The sequence below is a fragment of the Poecilia reticulata genome, linkage group LG2 (genome assembly GCF_000633615.1).
Source record: "Poecilia reticulata strain Guanapo linkage group LG2, Guppy_female_1.0+MT, whole genome shotgun sequence".
Lineage (NCBI taxonomy): Eukaryota > Metazoa > Chordata > Actinopteri > Cyprinodontiformes > Poeciliidae > Poecilia > Poecilia reticulata.
In genome coordinates, this window is record NC_024332.1 from 33,573,640 (window position 1) to 33,596,159 (window position 22,520).

General features: G+C 38.7%; 1 protein-coding gene across 1 annotated transcript; it reads left to right on the forward strand.

The window, feature by feature from the left end:
* Positions 1 to 19,615, forward strand: marchf4b (membrane associated ring-CH-type finger 4b). Its single transcript, XM_008403948.2, has 5 exons — positions 1 to 359; positions 683 to 1,420; positions 13,850 to 14,005; positions 15,882 to 16,074; positions 18,973 to 19,615. Exons 2-5 carry the CDS (start codon positions 962 to 964, stop codon positions 19,392 to 19,394), a joined length of 1,230 nt encoding a protein of 409 aa, XP_008402170.1. The 5' UTR covers positions 1 to 359; positions 683 to 961; the 3' UTR covers positions 19,395 to 19,615.
* Positions 19,616 to 22,520: the final 2,905 nt, after the last annotated feature.

Below are 22,520 nucleotides of genomic sequence, written 5' to 3' on the forward strand. Positions count from 1 at the left end.
CACTGTGCGGCGGTGACGTGCGGCGTCTGGGAGCTGTCCCAGGAATAATGGTGCTGAAGCTGCAGCACCCATCCAGCAGCCAATGATCACAGGAGGATCCGGGGGCTCTTGTGCGGACGCTTTTCACCCGGAGCAGGACGGTCCGAAAGCCCGGGTGGATTTTTTCACCCCTCTATACCGGATGGATTTAAACCCCCCTCTGGTTCAGTCCTCGGATCTGCGGAGAGATTTGATGATTTGGGAATGTAAATGCTTCCCGGTGAGACGTGCAGCTGAGACCTGCAGTCTGGATGAAAATCTGTGAGGGAAACAGAGAAATTGCGGATCGTGTTGCTTGAAATTGGTGTATATTTCCTCAGGTAAGACCGAATCTGCTTCCCAAATGTAAATCGGTTGACTTAATTTGGTCAGAAAGCCTTACAAGACATCGACATCAATCTGCTGGATTAAATCGCAGTGGCTTTCTCTGTGAGAAAATTTTAATTCAAAGATCAAGTGCTTAGTGTTTTGTTTCCGATTCTGTTTCAAAGGCAGATTGTGAATCAGGAGGGATAAACCTGTCCATACAGTTCATGTTGTAGCAGACAGTTTTAATTATGAGGCCATGAAAGGAGGTGAAAATGTAGCTTTATGAAATAAATTCATGTTTCCATGTGTCTAATATTTAAATTTCCTCTTTTAGATGTTTCATTCTCATGGACCTAATGGCTTCAGACACTTGTTTGCATCGATGGGATTTATTTCCATTTTCTGTTTACATCTTCGCGGGAAGACAATAAAACCTTTGGAATAGTGATCCGATTCAGAATAACATAAACTAAAAGAGCTCATTTAAACCCCGACAACCCGCGTTTCATCCAACCACGCATGCAGCGGTGTTTGCTTATGCCGGGGACACAAACGGCACTCGTCTTCCAGCACCTCGGCTCGGTGCTGTGATCTTCTGGCCGGACACAGCCCGATGCAGCGCAGCCGGGGCATGCTGAAGAGCCGCTGCTGCGTCCTGCTTGGTGACCTGAGGGTGCTCCTTCTCGGGCCACGGGCACCGCCGACACCGCTGCCTCCGCTGACCCCCATGAGCGGCCAAGCTTCGGAAAGCCATGAGGCGAGCGTCACCGTCACCGTCCCCGACAACAACAACACCCTAACGCGGAGCCACCAGCAGCAGCAGCAGCAGCAGCAGAACGGAAGCGACCGGACTGTGCCGTCTGCGGCCGGAGCCGCCGGGGCCCCGGGCGGAGAGCGGCCGGTTGGGGGCTGGGTGGACGCCGCCGAGCTGTCCGCGGCTCTTCGCGGCTGTAGCAGCTCTTCTGATGACTGCTCAAAGGGGAAGCTGGAGGAGAGGTTCTCTCTTACCAGCTACACGGAGAGTGGCTTCAGGACGCCTGTCTGCAGGATCTGCTTCCAGGGACCAGAGCATGTAAGTTCTGGGAAATATGCTCCTCTTGATCAAAGCAGGATTAACACCCTCTTTGGGCGCCTGTGGGCGATAATACTCGGGGATCCGGCTTAATTACATGCAAATACTATGACAAATGAATACATCTGAAGTCTTCCATACAGTCGTGTGGCAAAAATATGTACCACCTTGCAGATTTCTTCTACTTCTCCACTTGTTTCAAATAATCAAAAATATAGATGTCTTTAAATTCCCTTTTTTGTAAAGGTGAATTCACTAGATTTCACTGATCACACCTGCATCGTATTACTGTCAGACTTGAATCAATCAGTTCCCAACTTGGACCTGTCTGACAACATGAAGCAGGCACCACACCATGTGTCTAAAGAGTCTGTAAAACCAATCGGTCACAATTAAAGGACTCATTGCTATTGCAAATGCTTGAAGGCATAATTGGTTAATTGGTTTAGGTTGTTATTTTTTGAGACTTTTAAGCCTATTCATATAGTCAGACCAATTCTATTCATTTGCTGAGTGAATAGAATAATTAAATTCTTGTTTTTGCAATGCATTTTTGCAAAAAGGAGAATTTGATGAAGTCTCATTTTTGCAGGTCAAGTCACTGCAATAGCGCTCCAGACAGTAATCCTGGGTGTGATAGTGAAACTGAACTCAGCTTTCTAAAACATTGTGATTAAACTCAATTGGTTCCCATTTACCTTTTTTTTTTTCTCATTGATGAAATTAAACCACCAAAAGGTCCTTTTTGTATTTTCTCAGATTAACTTTGATGATCTAAAACAGAATAAATCTTTAAGGGGGATAAATACTTTCTAAGAACTAATAGTTATCCCTCTGCCCTGTATTTCTCAGGAATTAGTGTCACAATTATTTCTGCCGCATAAAGCATAAAAATACATACTTCCTGGTTTGATAACGCTTGCATAACATTTATGTGAATATTAAGTCACACTTGTATTAGGAGCCAGAACCGATGCTGTTCAGCTTCATGAAGAAGTGTCCAATTTCTCAGTGGAATATTGTCACCTGAATTAAGCGCTGGGAATAGAGAGGAGGAAAAGGGTTTAGTAGAGCGCTACGTCTAGATACCACTTTGACCTTTAACCTTCATTAATTCTATAGTTTTAAAGAGCAGTATGTCCAAGTTGCTTGTTTTGTGTTTGAGGAAAGCAAACAGACATGGCTAGCCCTAAATCTTTGCATTTAGTGTTGTACATGTGCAAACAAACGTGCAAAAATAAAACATCTCTCCATATAAGTAGTTAGAAATAGGCTGTGGTGTTAAAAAGTGCCAAGAACATATCTCCCACATCATCACACCTCCTCTACCAGTGTGAGGCAGGGTGTATCCAGGCTTCCAGATTGTTCATGGTGCAGGTGAAATCAAAACTCATTGAACCAGTAAATAGTTTTCCAATCTGTTACTGTCCAATTTTGTTGAGCCTGTGGGAATTAGCCCCAGTTTCCTGATCTTGACAGATAGTTTGCGGTTTTCTCCTGTAGCCTATCTGGTCCAAGGTTTGATGTATTGTTCTTTCAGAGATGGTAGTCTGCATACCTTGGTTGTAATGAGTTATTATCTGAACAAATGTTATCTGCCTGTCAACTAGAATTAGCTTGCCCAGTCTCAAGACATTTTAATCCTCAAAACTGATGCTCACTGAATACTTAATCATGTTCCAGGCCGTTTGTCATACACCGGAGTGACGGCTGTGTGCAAAAACCTCAAGACCAGTTTCAGAATCAGTCAGATCAACTCACCTGACAGCAACAACCATCCAATATCTAAGACACTTCAATGTGTTTTTTCTCCTATTCTGATTCTTGGTTTGAACAACAACTTATCCATGTCTAGATCCCTAAATGTTGAGCTGCTGTAAAATTATTGGGTTTTTAAAATATTTTTATGGAGCAAGCAGTTGTAAAAGTGTTCATAATAAAGTAGATGGTAGGACTTTAGTGAAAATTCACAACAAATGTCTATACAGTCCAATTCAGCCAAGATTTATTTGAAATTCAGACTATTTCATGGAACAATGTCATTGTTCTCTAGTTTGACTGGGTTATGAATGTTTCTTTACATCTTGCACTGATAGTTTGTGTTTCAAGCATTTTGCTTTGCTATTTTGGGAGTTAGGAGCCAAACGATGTGAAGATCACTGCTGTAGCAGACCAGAAAATCCACATTATCATCTCAAGTTGAGCAGAGTTCAAAGAAGGGTGAAAATATTTGCACCATTGACACCTTTTGTAGAATAAACCGCATATCTAATTAAGCTGCGACACTGAATCACATTGCAGAGATTCAATTAAGAGCACAACAAAGCACAGCTGTTGCAATAAATACAGGTATGTGCAAAAGCAGCTCAATGCTTGTTTTTTTTTTTTTTTTTACTTTTGGAGGTTACTTATTGTTTTCTATCCTTGGGTCTGACACTGAAGTCTCCTCATTTGGCTCCACTGACTGAGAAACAGTAGCACACACTTCCAAGATCGCAGTGCTACTCAGTGTTCTCAGATTTGTCACTAACTTGTTTTACAGAAGCTGTTCATGAAATGAATAAAATATATTCAGTGGCTAGAAACCTCCCCGCATCGTTTTAACTTCACACGGGTTGGAATGTTCAGAGGATTCAGTCTTTTTTTTTTTTTTTTCTCGAGGTTTTGGGTTTACAGCTGCAACTTCGTTTCCAAAATAAAAAGAATAAAATTTACTTTTAGTATCTTATTAAGGCAGCCACACAGCTCACGGTTTGCACTTTTGCCTCTTCTTATCCCACTGCATGGCTTGTAAAGATAGCTGCTGCTGCTGGTGCTGCTGCTGGTGCCGGAGGGATAATGAAAGACCTTGTCCTGCCGGCTGACAAGTGTGGAGGATACGCAGAGATGCAGAAACAACTCATTACAGTCAGACACATCAAAGCGTTACCTGCATGACAAAATCAAATAATACCTCCGCCTCGCCTCCTCATGTCCGCCACCCGCAACAGACAAATATTAATAATAATAATAATAAATGTAACATGATGCTTGACAGCAGAAGGAAAGAGGATTCGGGTTAATCATGTTGCAGTTCTACACATTTGGAGCCGTATTGGTGATAATGCCACACATCATCAAACAGAGCAGGAAAAAAAGAAAGTGAAAGTAGGTGCCTGAAATAAAACATAAAACTAGAAATTATAATTCCTGCAGAAATGGGTTAGCTGATCTGTTTAAGAGGCTGAGCTGAGCATTAGGAATATTAGAATAGCAAATGGTGTAAAAGGAATACGCAGAAGAAATCCCATCAAAAACTGTGTCAGCAGTGGGTTAAAAGTAAGAATGCATAATTTACGTCTCAGAAAACCATAGCTTTTCACATGTACAGTATGGAAAAATGTATGTGATTTTCCTGCTTGAAGGACATGCAATTGCAATTCCCATTTGAAAGTCACACTATGTGAAAGAGGACAAATTTAAATGCTTATAAATTATTACAGTTTTATTAGAGAAATACCAGTGGGAAGAACATGTATGTAAAAAATCATAGCCTTGCTGCTGAGCAGAGTGGACAATGTCCTTCAGGTTCAGGCAAAGCAGCATATGATCAAAATGTCATGAAACCTGTGATGAAATAGTACGTGTTGCTGCAATTTTATAAAATCAGTAAAACACAATAAAAACTGAAATGTGTGGTAATAACTGATTTCATCCGTTTAAAGCTTGATTAGTGCATATAGCTGAATGTAAGAGGAGTAAAAATACATTTCAAAGAGCACAATCTTATAGTGATTTAAAAGTTTACATGAGTTATTTATATGGAGACTTTGTTTAAAAAAAGTGGAACATTTTAAAAACCTATTAAAGTGATATAAAGTAGAGACTGCAGCTATTATATTCTCAACATAGTTGGATGTTTTGATATTTGAATAGTTGAAGTTACCCAAAGATTGTCAAAGTAAAGCCATGAGAAAAACATGTTTGCTTTTTCTCTATACTAAAATATTTTAGATCAACAATCATTTCAATACCAGACATAGATCATCTGAGTGAATACAAAGTGCAGTTTTCAAATCACAATTTTATTTATTGATAGAAAAACAAACTGTTAAAATCAACCCGGCATATCTGAATAAGCAAATCACAAAACAACAGAGTTTAGATTTATTTTTTTGGAAACCTGAAAAGCTGCAGAATCAAGAAATCAGCATAAAATAAGCACAAATGTCTCAAAAAACACCATGTCATAACAAATTTCAAGAACAGATGACAAATTCATTGACATCTTTTGGCCTGGAAACTGTTACAAAGCCTCTTCGAAGGCTTTTGAAATTCAGTGAAGCGCAGTGAGATCCAATATCCACAAATAGAGAAAGCATGGAAGAGTGGCAGACCATTTAAATTGCTCTTAGAGAAGTTGCCTGAGTTAAGGTCAGTGTTCATGAAAAATGGCCTTTTATGCGTCTTCCATGCACATAGTGCAATTTTAAAGCACAATCAAGCAACTATATTACCAGTTGTTATAAAAAAGACTGTGTATATATATCAGACATGATTTAAAATAAATTTCAATTTAATTGAGCTCCTTCCTCTTTTAGAAGCTCCTACAACAATGCTCCCACATTATGCTATTTTACAGCCATTTCAGGAGTGATGAGCTAAGCAGACTTTGCAGTTCCACTGGGTGTTTGCTAATTGCTGCAGCCACTAGTCTGGAGGAACCTGAAGGCACGGGTGAGGGGTGCTCTTGAGTTAGAAGCTCGACTTGAGACTGCAGCTCCTTACAGAAGAAAACATTCAGGCACCCTCGAATCGCTGCCATGGGAAATGAAACGATTCCTCAAGCACTCATAAAAGAAGCAAAGTAATACTCCAGGTATGTTTTTGTTGAGGGAATAATAATATATTGTGACACAAAGCTGTAAAAAGTAAATTTTACATAATACCCCCGCCATTAAATTTAATTGCGATGTTGTGGCATGACTTTATACCGATAATTTATTCTGTGAGGGAATTAAAACAGTTCTACAAAGAAGAGTGGGCCAAACAGATGCTTGACGGCAGCTGTTGCCACGAAGGTTGGCAAAACCGTTTGTCAGGGTTAGTTGTAAATTACTTTTTCAAAATGGGCCGGGTTCCTTTGGAGAGCTTTCCCGTTTAGTAAATGAAATCATAATTTAAAAAATACGTCTTATATGTGCCTTTATCTAATCACACCATTTTGCTGAGTATCTAAAGCAATTAACTTTGTCAAGAAAATAAATCTTTAGGGGGGCAAATACTTTTTCACAGCACTGTAGTTGAGAACAGGGGAAAGCCTCAGCTGCTGAAGGATCTCTGCCGTGTGGGATTTTTACAGCATTCTCACAGTAAAATAAGAAAGAGTCTCTGATAAATTACGCTTTTTGGCAGCGCTTTTGAGACCACCCCAAAGAAAATGTCCCACCTCATCTGTCCAAGGAAAATCTCAAGAAGCAAGACAACCGAGGTGAAGAGCAGAAATTCTGATCGGAATGAGCCTCATTGTTAATTCTCCTTTGACTCAGCAACAGAGTCACTGTATCACTTCATGTTCTTTCCACTGTGTATAATCTCTCGATGTGTCATCTGCTAATTACTACAACACCAATTTTGCATATCAGTCCACCTCTGGGCTCAGCCTTTGTAATTATTACTGGCATGAGGTCCATTATGAGACTTAGAGACAAGGCGTCGTCATTGTTTTCTTAGAAACTCCACAGATAGTCGGCAACACTCTGCACTGCATACAAAGTACCGTCTTGCGAAAAATCGCAGTATTTTCCATGGCCTCCTCCAACATGTCTCATTAAGGCTTCCCAGAAACATCGCAGCGAGTCGATAGCACTTGATTTCATTGCATCCCATCAATATGCATGTTTTTATCTTCCTTTTTCCTGCCGTCCGTGAGTTGTTGCTTTGGGTGGAGTCCAGATATGGATCTGCTGAGGTGTAAAGGAGAATGAGGCTCCGCTCGGAAAGAGAGATGAGTGTGCTCTCTGTGTATCCCTGTATGTTACAAGCAGTACTGGCAATATTTATCTGGGTTTTTTTTTTACCGCCTGACGTAGTCACCCGGACTACGTCAGGCGGTATCTGATCTGACAGTCCACCTCCAAAACACTTCCATCTTCACGACTGAGACAGTCGACACAGAGTAGAGAAGGCGCAGGTTTTTTCCTCCAACATCCCACTAAGAAAGGGCCTTGAATGTCTGACAGAGGAAGCCACTGAAAGACGATTGCATTCTGATTTAATATGACACCACTGAATGAAATAAGCTTGTGTAATAGCTCCCCTCTATTTTCCATGAGGTAAACCTTACAGTTTGAATTCTGCTGTGATAATGGGTAGTTTCGACTTTCATTTTCTATCTGTCAGAATATTAAAGTTGTAAAATGCAGACTTTAAGAGTTTTCCTGTCAAGGTGACAGAGGAACAGATATGTTTTAAATGGTTTTCTTTCTAAAGGCAGGCAAACCTGAAATAAATGCCTGCTTTAAGATCAGTAATGTACAAGGTTAAAGGAAATTACCCAATTCACAAACTGGGCATTTGACATGCCCTTCTGCAGAAAATTTGAGTAGTAACATTTTTTTATGCAAATAGCTGTAATATGAGTTATTCGATGWAATCTGAAAAAAAAAAATACTATGCATTGCATAAGTTTTTAAACTCACATATAACCACAAACTGTAAAAGGGTTTTTAGTGATAGACAAACACAAATGAGTGCATTAAAGGAAAACGATACAAGATTTAACCTTTTTTTTGTTGTTTATGTATTTTACAAATTGCATCAAACCTATATACTATTTGCAGAACTACTTTTGTTGAAATTTTAGCTTTTTAAAAATGCATCTCCACCTGCTTTGCACACATATAGACTAAACATTTTTGGCCCCTTACATGACTCATGTCAAGCTGTGTTTGGGATTAATAGTTGTGCTATATGTAGATTTTTCCCAACAGAGCTGTGAATCTCTGCAGCTCCTCCAGAGTGAGCCTAGGCCTCTTGGCTGGTTTGCTAAATGATGCGTAGGTTTCCAGTTGTTTTATTCTCATACCATCTTCAGTTGATGGATTGAATAAGGCTCAGAATGATTGTGATATTGTTTTCTAATCTATTTCCTCTTTAAACTTCTCCACATCTTCACCTCTCACCTTCAGCTGTATTCTTTGCTCATGTTGTTGCTCTTTGTTCTCTAATGTTCTCTAACAAACTTCCACGGCCCGAGATTAAATTACAAACAGACATCGCATTTAGATGCACTGGGTTTTGATTAGGGGCATCAGAGTAAAGGGGATTGAAGAGAAAGATACAAATGCATGCCAGGCATAGTATTTTCCTCATAAAATTCAAGTAAAATCAGTCAAAGCTTGTTGTAATGTGGCATAACGTGGAATACTTATAAGGGAATCGCTCTGTTAGCCATACAGTTGGGTTCCTTAAAAAACATGAAGCACATTTCAACCTGTTATTTGTTCTATTTAGGGAAAGGTCAGTGAGAGGCCTAACAGGGGGTTCTTTGTTGCTTTCTTGCTGCATTTGCTTCATCCCAGCCTACGCTTTCAGACCTGACCTTAACCTGGATCATGTACAGAACTATCATTTTTATTGCTTTTAACCAGAAACAGAACAATTGTTCTGGAAAATCTTTGACTGAATCACGCATATTTAAACACTGAGGAATATTTGCATGTGTGACAGGTCCTTATGTAGTCCTTCTATTATTTCTAGCGTATGTTGAAACTATAGGATTTCTTGCTTGTCTAGAAAAGAAGAATAAGCTTTCATTCCTAAATCTTAACAGGAATAATGCACTTGGAAAACATGTTTTCCAGAGCACAAAGAGAGGCCTTAAGGGTCAAGTTGGCATCATTATTTTTATATGGCCTTCCAGCATAGAGGCACTCTGTATACTAGCTGTACGCAGGATAGGATGTTCAGCCATTTGTTGGGAATGGGAGACAAACAAGTTACATAAACAGTTCACTTCTTTTTTTATTATTTGTGTTTGGGGAGGTAAACAGACTGAAGATGTTGATGTATAGAACTGGATGAGTGTTACCGTTCTCATAAAAACGTCAGTGTAAGCAAAGGTGAAATTTTATGATCTACATTTTAATTTATACCTTTCTGAGCTCACTTTTTCTTTTGTTTTGTAGACTATTAAAATCCACAGAAGATTCGCTTTTTTAATGCTTTATAGAATAAATGCTTGCAGCCAGGATATTATTGGCCATTATAAAAATCACTTTCAGTCAGTTTCTGTGTGAGCTAGTATATTATACTACAGTTTTCCTCAGCTGGAGTTAATAGAGTTCACTTGTATTGATTCCAGGCTCTTATGTGAATAGCCCAACCTAATTTATTTTCATCCCATTATATATCCATAGCAATACGAGCTAATTTTATACGGAGAAAATTAGATGTTCTGGGTTGTTTTGGGATAATGCAGCACAGGGAGGTGGAATAATGCAGCCAAGGAAGTGCATTTCCTGGATGCATTTCCATTTGATCAGCAAAAGGACAGTAAGTTACCCACTTTCTGCATGTGTCGGCTGTGATGCCATGTTTGTTATCGGACTCCCCTGCCTTCTCCAGCCACTGTTGTATAGGAGTGATCCGGGTTTCAGCTCTTGGCTGCAATCGGGCCAGTCGCAGCGAGCGGCCCGAGTCCCACTGGACTCAACAGAAGTGTTCTGGTGCTCCTGCCAATACACTCCCACCCTGGCCATCTGTGGATGAGCCTTTTCTCCTGCAACTCACTCGATTTTCCTCTCTTCCCTTCAAACCGGGGTGCTGCTCCATCTGTCGGAGATGTCAGCACAATAATGGGGAAATATTTTGGAAACATGCAGATTTTTTTTTTCTTTTTTTTGTGAGTGTTTCTGTTTCAGTCTTTCTGCTTGTTATAGACAGGAAGAGGAAATGCGGCATTAACCTCAGAATTTAATACCTCAGCTGAAAAAAGAGAGAGGAAGGGGGATTTGTTACATCAGACAGGGTGGGCTAATTTATATGTTTATTCACTACATGTCCCTTCCTTGCCTTGTTAAGATGAAAAACCCAGAAAGAAGCATTAATGTTTAAGCTTTTATTTATTTTTTTTGGTATTCTCAGGGTATGACTTCAATGGGTACACTTAAATGTTTTAGATCATAATGAATGTCAAGATTGGCATAGTGCCTTGCAAATGTAGTCAGACCTCTTGAACATTTTGCATTATTATAATGCTACAACTACAAATCTCAATGTCTTTCATTGGGATTTTAGCCAGTGAAACAACAAAAAGCAGTGTATAATTTTAAAGTGAAAGGATCATGTTGTTTAAAATAAAATACTAATTTCAAAAGTATAATAATGCACTTGCATCCAGCCCTTTTCACTCTGTGATCTCTAAAGAAAATCAAGTTTTCTGTGCAGGTTTTTCTGCAAACAAAGTCTCTGGTTTGTCTCCATTAGCACTGAACATCTAAAAACATCTCTAACTTATGATAAAACACTGGCAGCTGTGGTTGTCAGAATTATATTATATTTATATAATTTATATGATTATATTATGTTTTCTTTTTTTATTTATTTTCAATGTAGTCTGACATTTTTGTCCATTCTTCTTTAAGTAGGTTAAACTTAGACTGAAAGTGGAACTGCAATGTCCAAGTCTTACAATAGATTTTATTGCTTTCAGTCTTCAGTCTTTTGCAGTCAGGAATAACTTTTTTATCAGTATTGTTTTGTGTTTAACACCTTCCATCTTCCCATCAACTGTTTTCCTCTAACTACTGAGGATGATGCTGCCACTACCATGTTTCACTGCAGGAATAGCGTATTCAGGGTGATGTGCGGCGTTTGTAGCTGTTTGTTCACTTATACTACCAGGCCTCCATAGAACTGTTGTAGAATGTCTTCTGAAAGCAGATAGTAGCCTTGTGTAATATTTATGGGTTACCAGAGAAAAGCGGGTGAATCTGGAACATAAGTGTTTCCAGATTAAACAAAAAGTTTTCCTTCTACGTCACAATTACTACTACTGCAGCTAAACTGTCTTGTTCTAGCACAAACAGTCTCAGTAAAATACATTGAAGTCTGTGGTTGTAATGTGGCAATGCTTAAAAGTTCAAAGTCATGTAAATGAGCTTGGGAACAAGGACAGAGGCTCTCCTCTCTTTCTAAAGCTCAATGAACCACAAAAAGCATATTTGATTAGAAATAAATATATTAATGATATGAGTACAAATTTAATTTAATGCTTTCAATTTATTTGAAGGTTTTCTGAAGCTGTAATATTAATCTTGGGCCAATAAAAAGAAAAATGAGGAAAATAGAAAAGAAAAGATGCTTAAATATTAATCAGCTTTAATCAGAAACAAAAATAAATACTATAAATGTCCACATGTCCTAAGCAATGTAAAAAATAAAAAAGGATGCAGTAACCTGGTTACATATATGTGCCACCCCTAAACTAAGACTCCTTTTAATTCAGCTTCAGGATTTTGTCTTTTTAAATTCAAACTTATCATCAATTACCATTATAGTGAATAATTTGAATAAATAATTTAGTTTTCATACTGGGATTCCCATGACTCTTTTGCATATCCATTTTTTGACAAAACCACAGAGTGCAGATGGGCTACAAAGGAACAAAACGCTCCCTATGACTATGGTAAAACATGGTAGTGGCTGCATCATGTCTGGAACTTTCTTTTTTCAGAAGGAACTGTTTATTAGATTTTTATGATAACGTGGATGAAGATTTAGGTTTTTCAGCATCACAGTGAGTCCAAACATATTTCCACATCCAGAAAGGGAAAAGTTCATGACAGGAGAATTAATATTTATGTCAGACAGGAGAATTAAATATGAAACAAATCTGTGATTTCCCCCTAAAGGGATCTACAGACAAAAAGATGTCCATAATCTTAAACACTTAGAGAACTTTTACAAGTTTAAAAACATTGTCAAGTCAAGATGTGTAATCCAGCCTCCAATCAAAGGCGAATGGATGAAACCAGGTTACTATAGCTTTATTCTAATAGTTTTATTAGTTTTTCAGTTGAACTGTAGAGGATTTATGGTGGGTAAAACTTAGAAAAGGATTTATCATGGTCTCATTCTTTACAAGAAGAATGAGAGTTTATATTTACTTTTTGGCTACATTTGTGCCCACAGAGATCACATGAAAAAGGTTTCTGTCCCATGTGGATCCCCATGTGTCTGTTTAAGCTTGATTTAAGGGTAAATCTATGTCCACAGAGGTCACAACAGAAAGGTTTCTGTCCCGTGTGGATTATCATATGTCTGTTTAAACTTGATTTTTGACACGATCTGTGTCCACATACTTTACAACAGAAAGGTTTCTCTCCTGTGTGGATTCTCATGTGAGTGTTTAAATTCCGTTTTTCAAAAAATGTTTTGCCACAGACTTCACAGTTCACCTTCCATCCTGTCTGGATGGAAGGTGTCATTTCCCCCTGCTGAAATGTCATTTCCCCCTGCTGATGCTTGATCAAACTGGTTTCTGTCAAGTTGTATTTGCAGTCATGAGGTACAATGTCTTTATGGAGACAATCCCTTTTTCTCTTTCACTGGTTTTAATGCTTTGTCCAACACTTTGTTCATTTAACGAGCTGCTGCATCAATGTACGTTTAGCTCAGTGTTTTGCAGCTTAGTTGCGCTTTGGGTTTCCATTTAGCCTTCAGTGGTTAATCCTCCATCTTCAACAGTAGCAGTAATCAAGTATTTGCCTGTCAAGTAGGTGTAAGGCAAAGCTTTCATTTCACACCTGAATGGTGCTGCGGGCTGCGGCCTGCTTTGTGTATGGGGGTGTGTGTTCCTGTATCTAATGCACATGGAGACTCCTTGCAAAATCAATAAGCCAGAGTAAATATATATATATATATCTGTGTCTGTAGTGTAATTCAGAATATCGTGTGTAGGCGTGTAACAATGGCGGAGTAAATAAGATGAGAAAACTAGTTGTTGTCTGGCTGTCAGTGATTACTGTAGGCAGTGTTTTCCTCTGAATCACAGGCATCAATCAAGCTTTACATAACAAGGAAATACATCATGTTTTAAATTTATCTGCAGATGATTTTTTTTCCTCCAGGTTATTCTGGGATCTCATGCAGCATAGAAATGTCAGGCATTTGACTGTAAGTCTGGAAAAATATGTGAAAAAAATAAAATAAAAAAAAAGACAACAGAGTAAATGTTTAACTTGTTTTTCATTATTTAATACCATAATTGAGAGTTTAGATTTTTCTGGAACTTACAGTGAATTAAACCCAACCAAGTATTGTTTTTTTTTCTACCTCAATATCCAAAATGTAGAAGGAATAGCAAGAAAATAACCAGAAAAATTTGGTTCTTTGGAAAAGGAAAATCCACAGGATCCCTTCTTGACTGAGTGTTTGTCCCTGCAGGGAGAGCTCCTGAGCCCGTGTCGCTGCAGTGGGTCGGTCCGCTGCACCCACCAGCCATGCCTCATCAAATGGATCAGCGAGAGAGGCTCCTGGGCCTGCGAGCTCTGTTACTACAAATATCAGGTCATTGCCATCAGCACCAAGAACCCATTACAGGTAAGGCTCGGAAGCAAGAAGCGCTACTGCGAAAGTGCTTTTCAGATTTGATCACATTCTCCTTAAATGCTTACTAGTCAGGGATTACTGGGAATAACTACAAACAGCGCCCTGACAAATATAATAAATACTAAGTATTAAAATATTTGTTTCCCCTTGTCTCATCATATTTGTCTTCATATCAAATTGTTTGTTGCATGTCAAGCCCGAAACTCCGTTTTTAGAGCTTCCATTGTAAAAAACAAAAAAAAAAAAAAAAGAAGAAAGAGGTTCAGTTCTAGTTTTGCTTTGATCATAAACCAAGGAGGGGAAAAAATGGGTTTTTTGAATTAAACAAGTCTTTCTCTCTTTGATCCTTAAAACAGAGAGAACACACTTTCCTCTCGGATTTAGCTTCTAGTGGTGTGACAAGAACGTTATTGAGAGAGTTTGTGGTAAGACTGATATCAGAAAGAAAGTATTCGACTGGGGAAACAGTTCTGGTGGAAAGTTTAGATACACTCTTTATGTGCAAAGACATTATATTAATTTGGTAATAATTCTTAGATAAATGCTCCCTTGCAAACTGCAGAGAAACTACATAATTTTTATTCCCACCAACAAGCTTCTGGCATTGTTCTGATTGGACTTTTGATCGCTCTTCTTGGCAGAACTGTTAGAGGTTAATTAAACTGATTTTCTGGCTTTTAACTATAGTGCACACATTTTAAATAAATTGTAATGTCAAGTTAATTTTTAAGCTTAATGTTAGAATCATTTATCAACCTAAAAACCAGTTTGGATTGTAGTTTGGCATCATTGTTCTGCCAGAGCATCCAATCGGATCCCAGTTCCAAGAATCTGACCCAAACTGGTTAGCAAATTTAAGAACAATCCAGAAACTACCAAACCTCAAGCAAAAACCTCAAATACATAACACTAGGTTTCTGAAATTACTCTGACCTTTGCACTGTCAAAGTTCCAAGAAGCAAACAGGCTCAAATAAGAGATATCATTTATAGCAAGGAAAGTTGTCAAATATCCAGGCAGAATTGTGCCAGAGGCTTATTGATGGCTAGAAAAATGTTGGGTTGAATGAGCAAGTGAAGCAAAAAAGCAACTTAGATATCCCATATTATTAAATATTCAGGCGCCCATGTGTGGCTGCATCTATAGCTTTAAGCCTGGATTCAAAATTTCCACTCTGCTCCTTTAGAAGGACAGACTTTTTGCTAAGTCGGTGGCTTGATGTGGTTGACTTTTTTTTTTAACCAGCTGGCATAATTGAACTTGACTGCATTCATAACTTGGACTGATTTGGAAAATATTGGAATTTATTTGACTAAGTTTCTCTTTATGAAGGAATGTATCATGTGTTTCTGTATGTAAAGAGGACGTGGTGTTTTAGAGGACATTTGTTGAGAATTTTTCTTGAAAATTCAAGCCAATTATTATTATTAGTTTTTGATTAAAAAGAAAACAAACAGAGTTGAAATTAATTAAATTCAATTTAATTTAATAAATTTGTAAATTTACAAAAAAAAATCTTCCTGAAATAGCACCTTTAAGTCATTTTTTAGCCAAAAGTGATTTTGGCAAAAAAAAAAAAAAAACTAACTAAATAAATAAAACAAAATAAACAAACATTCCTATTATGAATGTGTGTAAATTTCTGTGTGTAAATTCAGAATTTCTGATCTTACCTGTAACAAATAAATCTGACGTTTGATCTGATTGTCTTACTTTGAAATCAATATATATGTACTTTATTCACTTTTGAATGAGTGATCATTCAGGTGATTGTTGGTTTGCTCGGCTTTGTTTTACTGTTTTCCTCTGAAGTAAGAGGATCAGATAAAAACCAAAGCTCTGAGGTGTATTGTGTGTCCTCTTGCAGTGGCAGGCCATCTCCCTGACTGTGATAGAGAAAGTGCAGATAGCAGCAGCCATATTGGGTTCCTTATTCTTGATGGCGAGCATCTCCTGGCTGGTCTGGTCCTCTTTCAGCCCGTCGGCTCGCTGGCAGCGCCAAGACCTGCTTTTCCAGATATGCTACGGCATGTACGGCTTCATGGACGTCGTCTGCATCGGTGAGGAACCTCACAGGAAGCACTGATGTTTACCGTTCTTGCAGAAGTGTGAGACAGTGATTTAGAGTGATATTGAGTGCTTCCAGTCTGCTTGCATTAATCCAGGTGTGCTCAAGAGGCAGAAGTAAATGTCACACGTGTTCAGGCTGTAGCCAGTATTTGTGAATGCGGCAAACCATTTAAGCTATTGACAATCGATGGCATTAATCTATACAGCGCGCTCAGGTGCTTCGTATCCATTTGCATTGGTTAGTTCAGCATTGCATGGCCACGGTTACATATTTAATCTCGACATTAAAGTTGAAAGTCTGCTGCAACAAACTTCGTATAATAAATTAAACATAAACACTAGATATTGAAAAATCTACTGAACTCAATTTTAATCTCTAATAAAAAGCTACAGCCTGAAACTCCAGGAAGCTTGCTGTGTATTGTCATAACATCAGAGGTAATAAGGTGCACCGAGGCGTCTATTCGCCGCTTTTTTTCTGATTTTGAGTGGGTGTCCAAAATGAAACATATCCCATCTGTACTGTAAGCTGGCTCTCCGTCTTTTGCTGCTTCAGGGTCTGCGTGCTTTGGATGAATTCCACCTTAAGACAACTCCAACTTGTACTGCTGCAGCAGGCAGACAGCAGGGAGAGGAGGAGGGAAAGGAGGAGATTGATTGTCTCCGGTTTGGTGGCGAGGATTGACTGCGTAGTCATTAACGTGGCACTTTACAGAGATTAACTTGTCACCTGGTAGACGTAAAAGAGGAGAGACCTGATTAGCCTGCATAGAGAGAGCAGGACAGAAGAAATGACTCGGATCTAAGGACCTAAGTAGTAATAATACATCAAAACTAAGCTCTATTTTTTATGCAGAGTAGTAACACTTTATTACTCATCATTCACATTTATAGTCCCTTGCAAAGGTGTTCTCTAACTGTTTTATAATTATTATTTATTAGGATCTTATAGGCCAACACAAAGTAGTGCATAATTGTGAAAGAAAAGGAAAATGGTTTTCAATTTTCTTTTTTTTTTTTACAAAAATACCTGAAAGGTGTGGCACTCATTTGTATTCAGTGCCCTGTACTCCTAACTCCTAAAATCCAGAGCAATCAAATGCCTTTAGGAGTCACTTAACCAGTGAAGAGAGTCCATCTGAGTGTAATTTCATCATCAAGATTTGTGAAGGCCTCAGAGAACATTGTGAGCAAACAGCATCATATGGGAACACAGAGAAGTTTATCCCAGAGTCTTAATGTTTCACAAAGTTACCATTCAATTAAAAAAGTTTGAAATTGAGTATAGTGCCACTGGAAACCTAACATATCATTCCCGCCCATTTAAGCTGCCAAACTAGACAAGGAGAGTATTTGTCAGAAGTCCTCAGCTCAGATGAATCTGTTGACAAGTTGCTTACTCAACAGATCTGGATTTTGAGGAAGAGCAACGAGAAGTCCTCTCTCTAGTTTTCCACAAGCCACAGAGAGCAGCATAGCAAGCAGGGCAGAAGTTGCTCTGGCCAGATGAGACCAGAATGTAACTTTTTGTTCTGCCTACAAAGCGTTAACTGTGGCAGAAATGTAACATCCCAGCCCCTCAGTGAAGCCTTGTGGTGGCAACAACAGCATGCTGAGACGATGAGCTGATGGGAAGACGGGTGGTTTTAAAGACAGGAAAATACCGCAATACGATTTGTTAGAGGCTCACCTTCCAGCAGGACAAAAAACTCTGAAAATTTAGCCAGAGCTATAAAGGTTTAGCTCAGAAATACTGATAAAATGGGGAGCGGTGATAGAGCTATTAATTCAGGACTAGAGTTGGTAAGCTCAGGTTTAACTCTTTATGTGCTAGAATGATCCAGAGAAACTCTAATCCCAACTAATTGTGAATCTGTGACCACACTTAAAAATATGTGTCCACAAACACACTGTCTATTGACTCAAGATGAGCTCAGTGGACAGAGATGCTAATTTCTAGATGTGCAAACATGGACCCGACCCAAAAGACTTTCAGTTGTCCTACGAAGTATTGACTCAGAGGCTGAATACAAGACATACAACTCTTCTCAGATATTTGAGGATAAATTACACATGGGTGGACTCTATTTACTAATTAGCTTGTGCCACTTCTGAAGATTATCTGTTGCACCGCATCTGTAATGAGGGATGATAGAGGAAAGCGGCCTGAATACAAATGCATGCTACACTTTTTAGACTTACTTGTGAAAATAAAATGTAATTTCTGTTGGTTTGTTGCATAAAACTGCAATAAAATTCTGCTAAATTTGTGGTTGTAATGTGACAAAATGCAGGATGGGGCATGAGGCCCTTAACGGGCAACATAAAAGATTAAAATACCATCAAAGAGTCATGAAAAATAGATTGAAGTAGTTAAAACATTTAAACACTCAATAACATCCTACCAAAGAATGAATGCATACAAATAATTGTCTCTAATTAAAGGAGTAAAACTGTTCTTGTTCTGTTTACCTTTTCACCACTTGATCCAGCACATCCTCAGGGTCCAGGCAACTGCGGGCAAGACTGACTCCAATTTTCCAGATACTGAGTTCAATGAACATGAATCAATAAGCAATTTTGGGCCGAGATAAGACGTTATCGAACAACTGTAGAGAGCAGATGCATCGTTTTTACCGACCTAAATCCAAAACCGGTGATTGTTGCGGTGTCATACGTTGCTCCGTGGCTTTACTTGATCGCACAAATAAAGATTTTATCTCGGCTTTACGGCGAGGTGCTTGAAGAATGAGTGTGGTTTGTTCTGCAGCTGTGTCAGTTCATACTTTCTGCTGGCTGTGAGAACACTGCATGGATATCACTCTGTGGTGTCATTAAGGCTGCAGCCAGACACTGACTTTCTCTCACCGCCACTCTCCTTTCCACAGCGTTAATTGTCCACGAGGGACCCTCTGTGTTTCGCATCTTCCACCGCTGGCAGGCCGTCAACCAGCAGTGGAAAGTTCTGAACTATGACAAATCGCTGGACAGCGACGACCTGAAGGAAGCAGTGGTGGACAGGACTCTGTCTCAGCCCGGTCAGGGCTACCAGATCGGGATAGGAGTGTCCGCCTCCAACTCCTCCCTGATGGTGGTGGCCTCCACAGCCAACGGCTCCACTTCCACGGCCGTGGTGACGGCCGCGGGGGAACTGGGAGCGCACGTAGACCCCGAAAGCGGCACAACGGTGCCAGACCAACACTGTCCCTACAACATCCTCCACCTACTCAGCCACCTGAGGCAGCCAGAGGCCCGCAGCCAACCCAGCAATAGCACAAGAGAGCTGGTCATGAGAGTCACCACAGTCTGAGCAGTCAGTTGAGGCCTTATTCCAAACAGAGCTGAAAGATTTCTGAACCAGCTGACGGTCAAAAAAAAAAAAAAAAGCAACAAAAAAAAAAAATCCAACAAAAACAAAACAAGTGCTGTCTTAACCGCACTGGATTGATAACATGTTCTTGTTTATTTTGAATTGCATCTTTAATGTCCTGACATTGATTGAATAAAAGTCAAAGTGGTTTGATTTGCAAACTGGTTGGGAAATAGTTATTTTCATCGCCAAGAAGCGCGTTTTTGATCAAACGGTGTGTAATTTTCTCAAAACTGCAGCGGAAACAACACATATTTCATGTAGGCAAAAAGTAAAGGCCATGCAAAAAATAAAATGGAACAAAAATGCAGTTTACTCAGTATTTAAAATTATTACATCATGTCAAACAAAGTGCAGAATGATGTAAAACAGATGCAGCAAACATTTTAGCCTTGACTGGTCTGTAAGGCAACAAAAACAAAATATGAAAGACAAAGGAGCACAATCCTCTGAATGGTGTTCTATTTTTTATTTTTTTTGTATGAAACATGTCCTTGGCTTTGAATGCTGTTGGATCTCTGCAAAGGTAGCAATAGACAGGATGAGGATTGTGAGGCAGTAGTTATTTATATTTAACAAAATGCTTTGCCATTCGAAAATAAATGTCTTTGAAAATGAGAAATTCAGACTTTTAAAAAACAAGTCATATTGAAATAACTGAGCTTAACTCAGAAATGTCTTTTTGGTGACATTGTCACCAAAAATATTTTATCCAGAGTCTCTTATCAGAGGCAACCACAGTAGACCTGATGGGAGTTAAACTGCTTGCAACCACATTTTCAGATGAGTTTTTTCCAAGAGCTTTTTGTTTTTTAAAGAGCTCATTCTTTATTTTGTAAATGAACAAAGCAGGCAGAAAGGCCTCCTTTTGTACCAACTAGTCTAAAAAGGCACAAAACAAGAGCATTCGTAGTGATCCTAAAACATCTGACAATGAAGTGAAACCTTAGTAAAGGAAGTAATCAGCTGGTTTGTTTAATTACTTCAGCCTGTTTCCTGATTCTCATTTCTGCTGGTGTTACTTACAGTCCATTAGACTGATAGTCAGGCTCACATTTGGCACACAAAGCCGGTGTTTTTTTACCCCCTTCTCTTGGCTCTCAGATTCAGTTATGCTCTTTGATATTTCCTCACGGCTCCGGTTTCATGTCAGAGATCGGTTTTTATCTCAGGGGGCACCAGATCTCTGAAGCATGTAGCGGGAGGGAAGAAACGATGCTGAAAACATCCCCAAAGCAGAATACATTGATGGGGATGGGAAGAAACTGAGATTAAGCCTCACAACAAACTGCAAGAAAGATGCTTGCAATGTCCTTATTCTAAATAAATGTTCAGATTCTGATCTGGACGCAACACTTTTGCAATCCATTTTCTGTTATTCTTCATATTAATTATAAATGAAAGATGGTAAATGTATAGAAAGACAATTTTATAGATGCCTGTGGGGAAAACTGGTACGGTTGTACTAAACTTTCCTTCTAACAATTATCTGCCACATGGTAGCTACCAGGATTCAAAAGTAACTGAGGCATTTTGAAGCAATAATCTTTTAAAAAGATACTTTTCCATTTTTTTGTCACAGCCAGCTGCACTACAGCGCTGACACTAACTTATACATAAGCAGGAAAAAGTGAAATATTTTGCCAATTCTTTTTTTTGTCACTTTACTCCCTTCACACACACACACGAGCTGATCAAAATATATCACAACTTTTGAAGTAAACATGCAAATAAGTTTGCAGCTAGGTATTCCTTCAGCAAACAGATATCTGTGCTGCAGAACTAAAACTAACTTGAGCAAAAAACATGATCAAATGAAGTTTAAAATTGCTTCTTTTTTAATTTCATGTTTCATATAAATGCACTTATATAAATTGACCAGAAAACTGGAGCTTGAAGCAGGTAGTGTTTAAATTGTCTTTTGTCATTAGGTGTGGCAGCATGCTTGCTAATGCTAACTTGTACAGGAAAAACAATGACTTTACTTTTCTATGTATGTAAAAAAATGAACTAATTACTATGTATAGCACAGTATACATAGTACTATGTACTGTGCAATACAGCACTATGTACTGTATTGCACAGTACATAGTGCAATACATATGTATACATATGTATTGCACTATGTACTGTGTACTGCTCTAAGAGGCTTTTATAGCCTCTTAGAGCAGTTAGGTGTGCTGCAGGGCTAATCTAGCTTGTACATAATGAGGAATGAGTGAAAGTCTGGCTTCAATTGTCTCATTTCTATTTCTGTTCTCTACAAATGCAAAAGCCATAAACTGGTCAAAACCTATCCCACATTTTTTGTGGCAATTGTGCTGGCAATTGCGCAACTGCTATGAAATTCCTTCCCCACATGGTTATCGCATAAATCCCTTGTTCAACACAACAATAATTGGCGTTATCCAATTATGTAAGCAAAAAATAACACATTTAATTTTTTTCTTTGTTCTTTTTTACGTGGACTTAAATCCTAAATAACTTTTTTATAGACTGGTCTTTGAATTTATTCAAGACAATTAGCATTTCTGTTGAAGTCAGATGTAAGAAAACAATACATTTGGATGTGGTTCACACAAATAACTCAAAATTACGTATTTAATGCCCCCAAAGCCATCCTGATACTATGCAATCCAGGCAACTATAAGCTTTAAGCCGATTGCAGCGATAACCTTTTTTAGGAGCTTTTCCTCAGATGCCTTTGGGGTTTTAAGAACATGCATCACATTAAAACACATAATTAACTTAAGAACGATGATAAGGATTAATTTAGGCAATGCTGAGGCTTTATCTCAGTTTTCCGTCGCTGTCAGTTCCAAAAGAGGAGAAGATATCTTATCAAAATAGCAGCCTTAAACATCTTTAATTAGCATATTAAGTGTTATACAAACAGAAAAACATTTAGATACATAAAGGACTGTGAAGAAAGGACATTCACAAGCTGTATTGTTGTCTTTCAGTTCAGTCTGTGGCGTTAATTTAATCAGTTTTCAAAATGTAGGTTGCTCCTTACTATTTGTCAAATCTGCCTGTTCCTAATAAAATCTAATTTCATGAGTAAAA

Excerpts from the sequence above, each read along its gene's own strand:
- marchf4b (XM_008403948.2), top strand. The coding sequence starts at position 962 with ATGCAGCGCAGCCGGGGCATGCTGAAGAGCCGCTGCTGCGTCCTGCTT. Across the intron at positions 1,421-13,849 it reads GCTTCCAGGGACCAGAGCAT|GGAGAGCTCCTGAGCCCGTG; the intron begins GTAAGTTCTGGG and ends TTGTCCCTGCAG. Across the intron at positions 14,006-15,881 it reads GCACCAAGAACCCATTACAG|TGGCAGGCCATCTCCCTGAC; the intron begins GTAAGGCTCGGA and ends GTCCTCTTGCAG.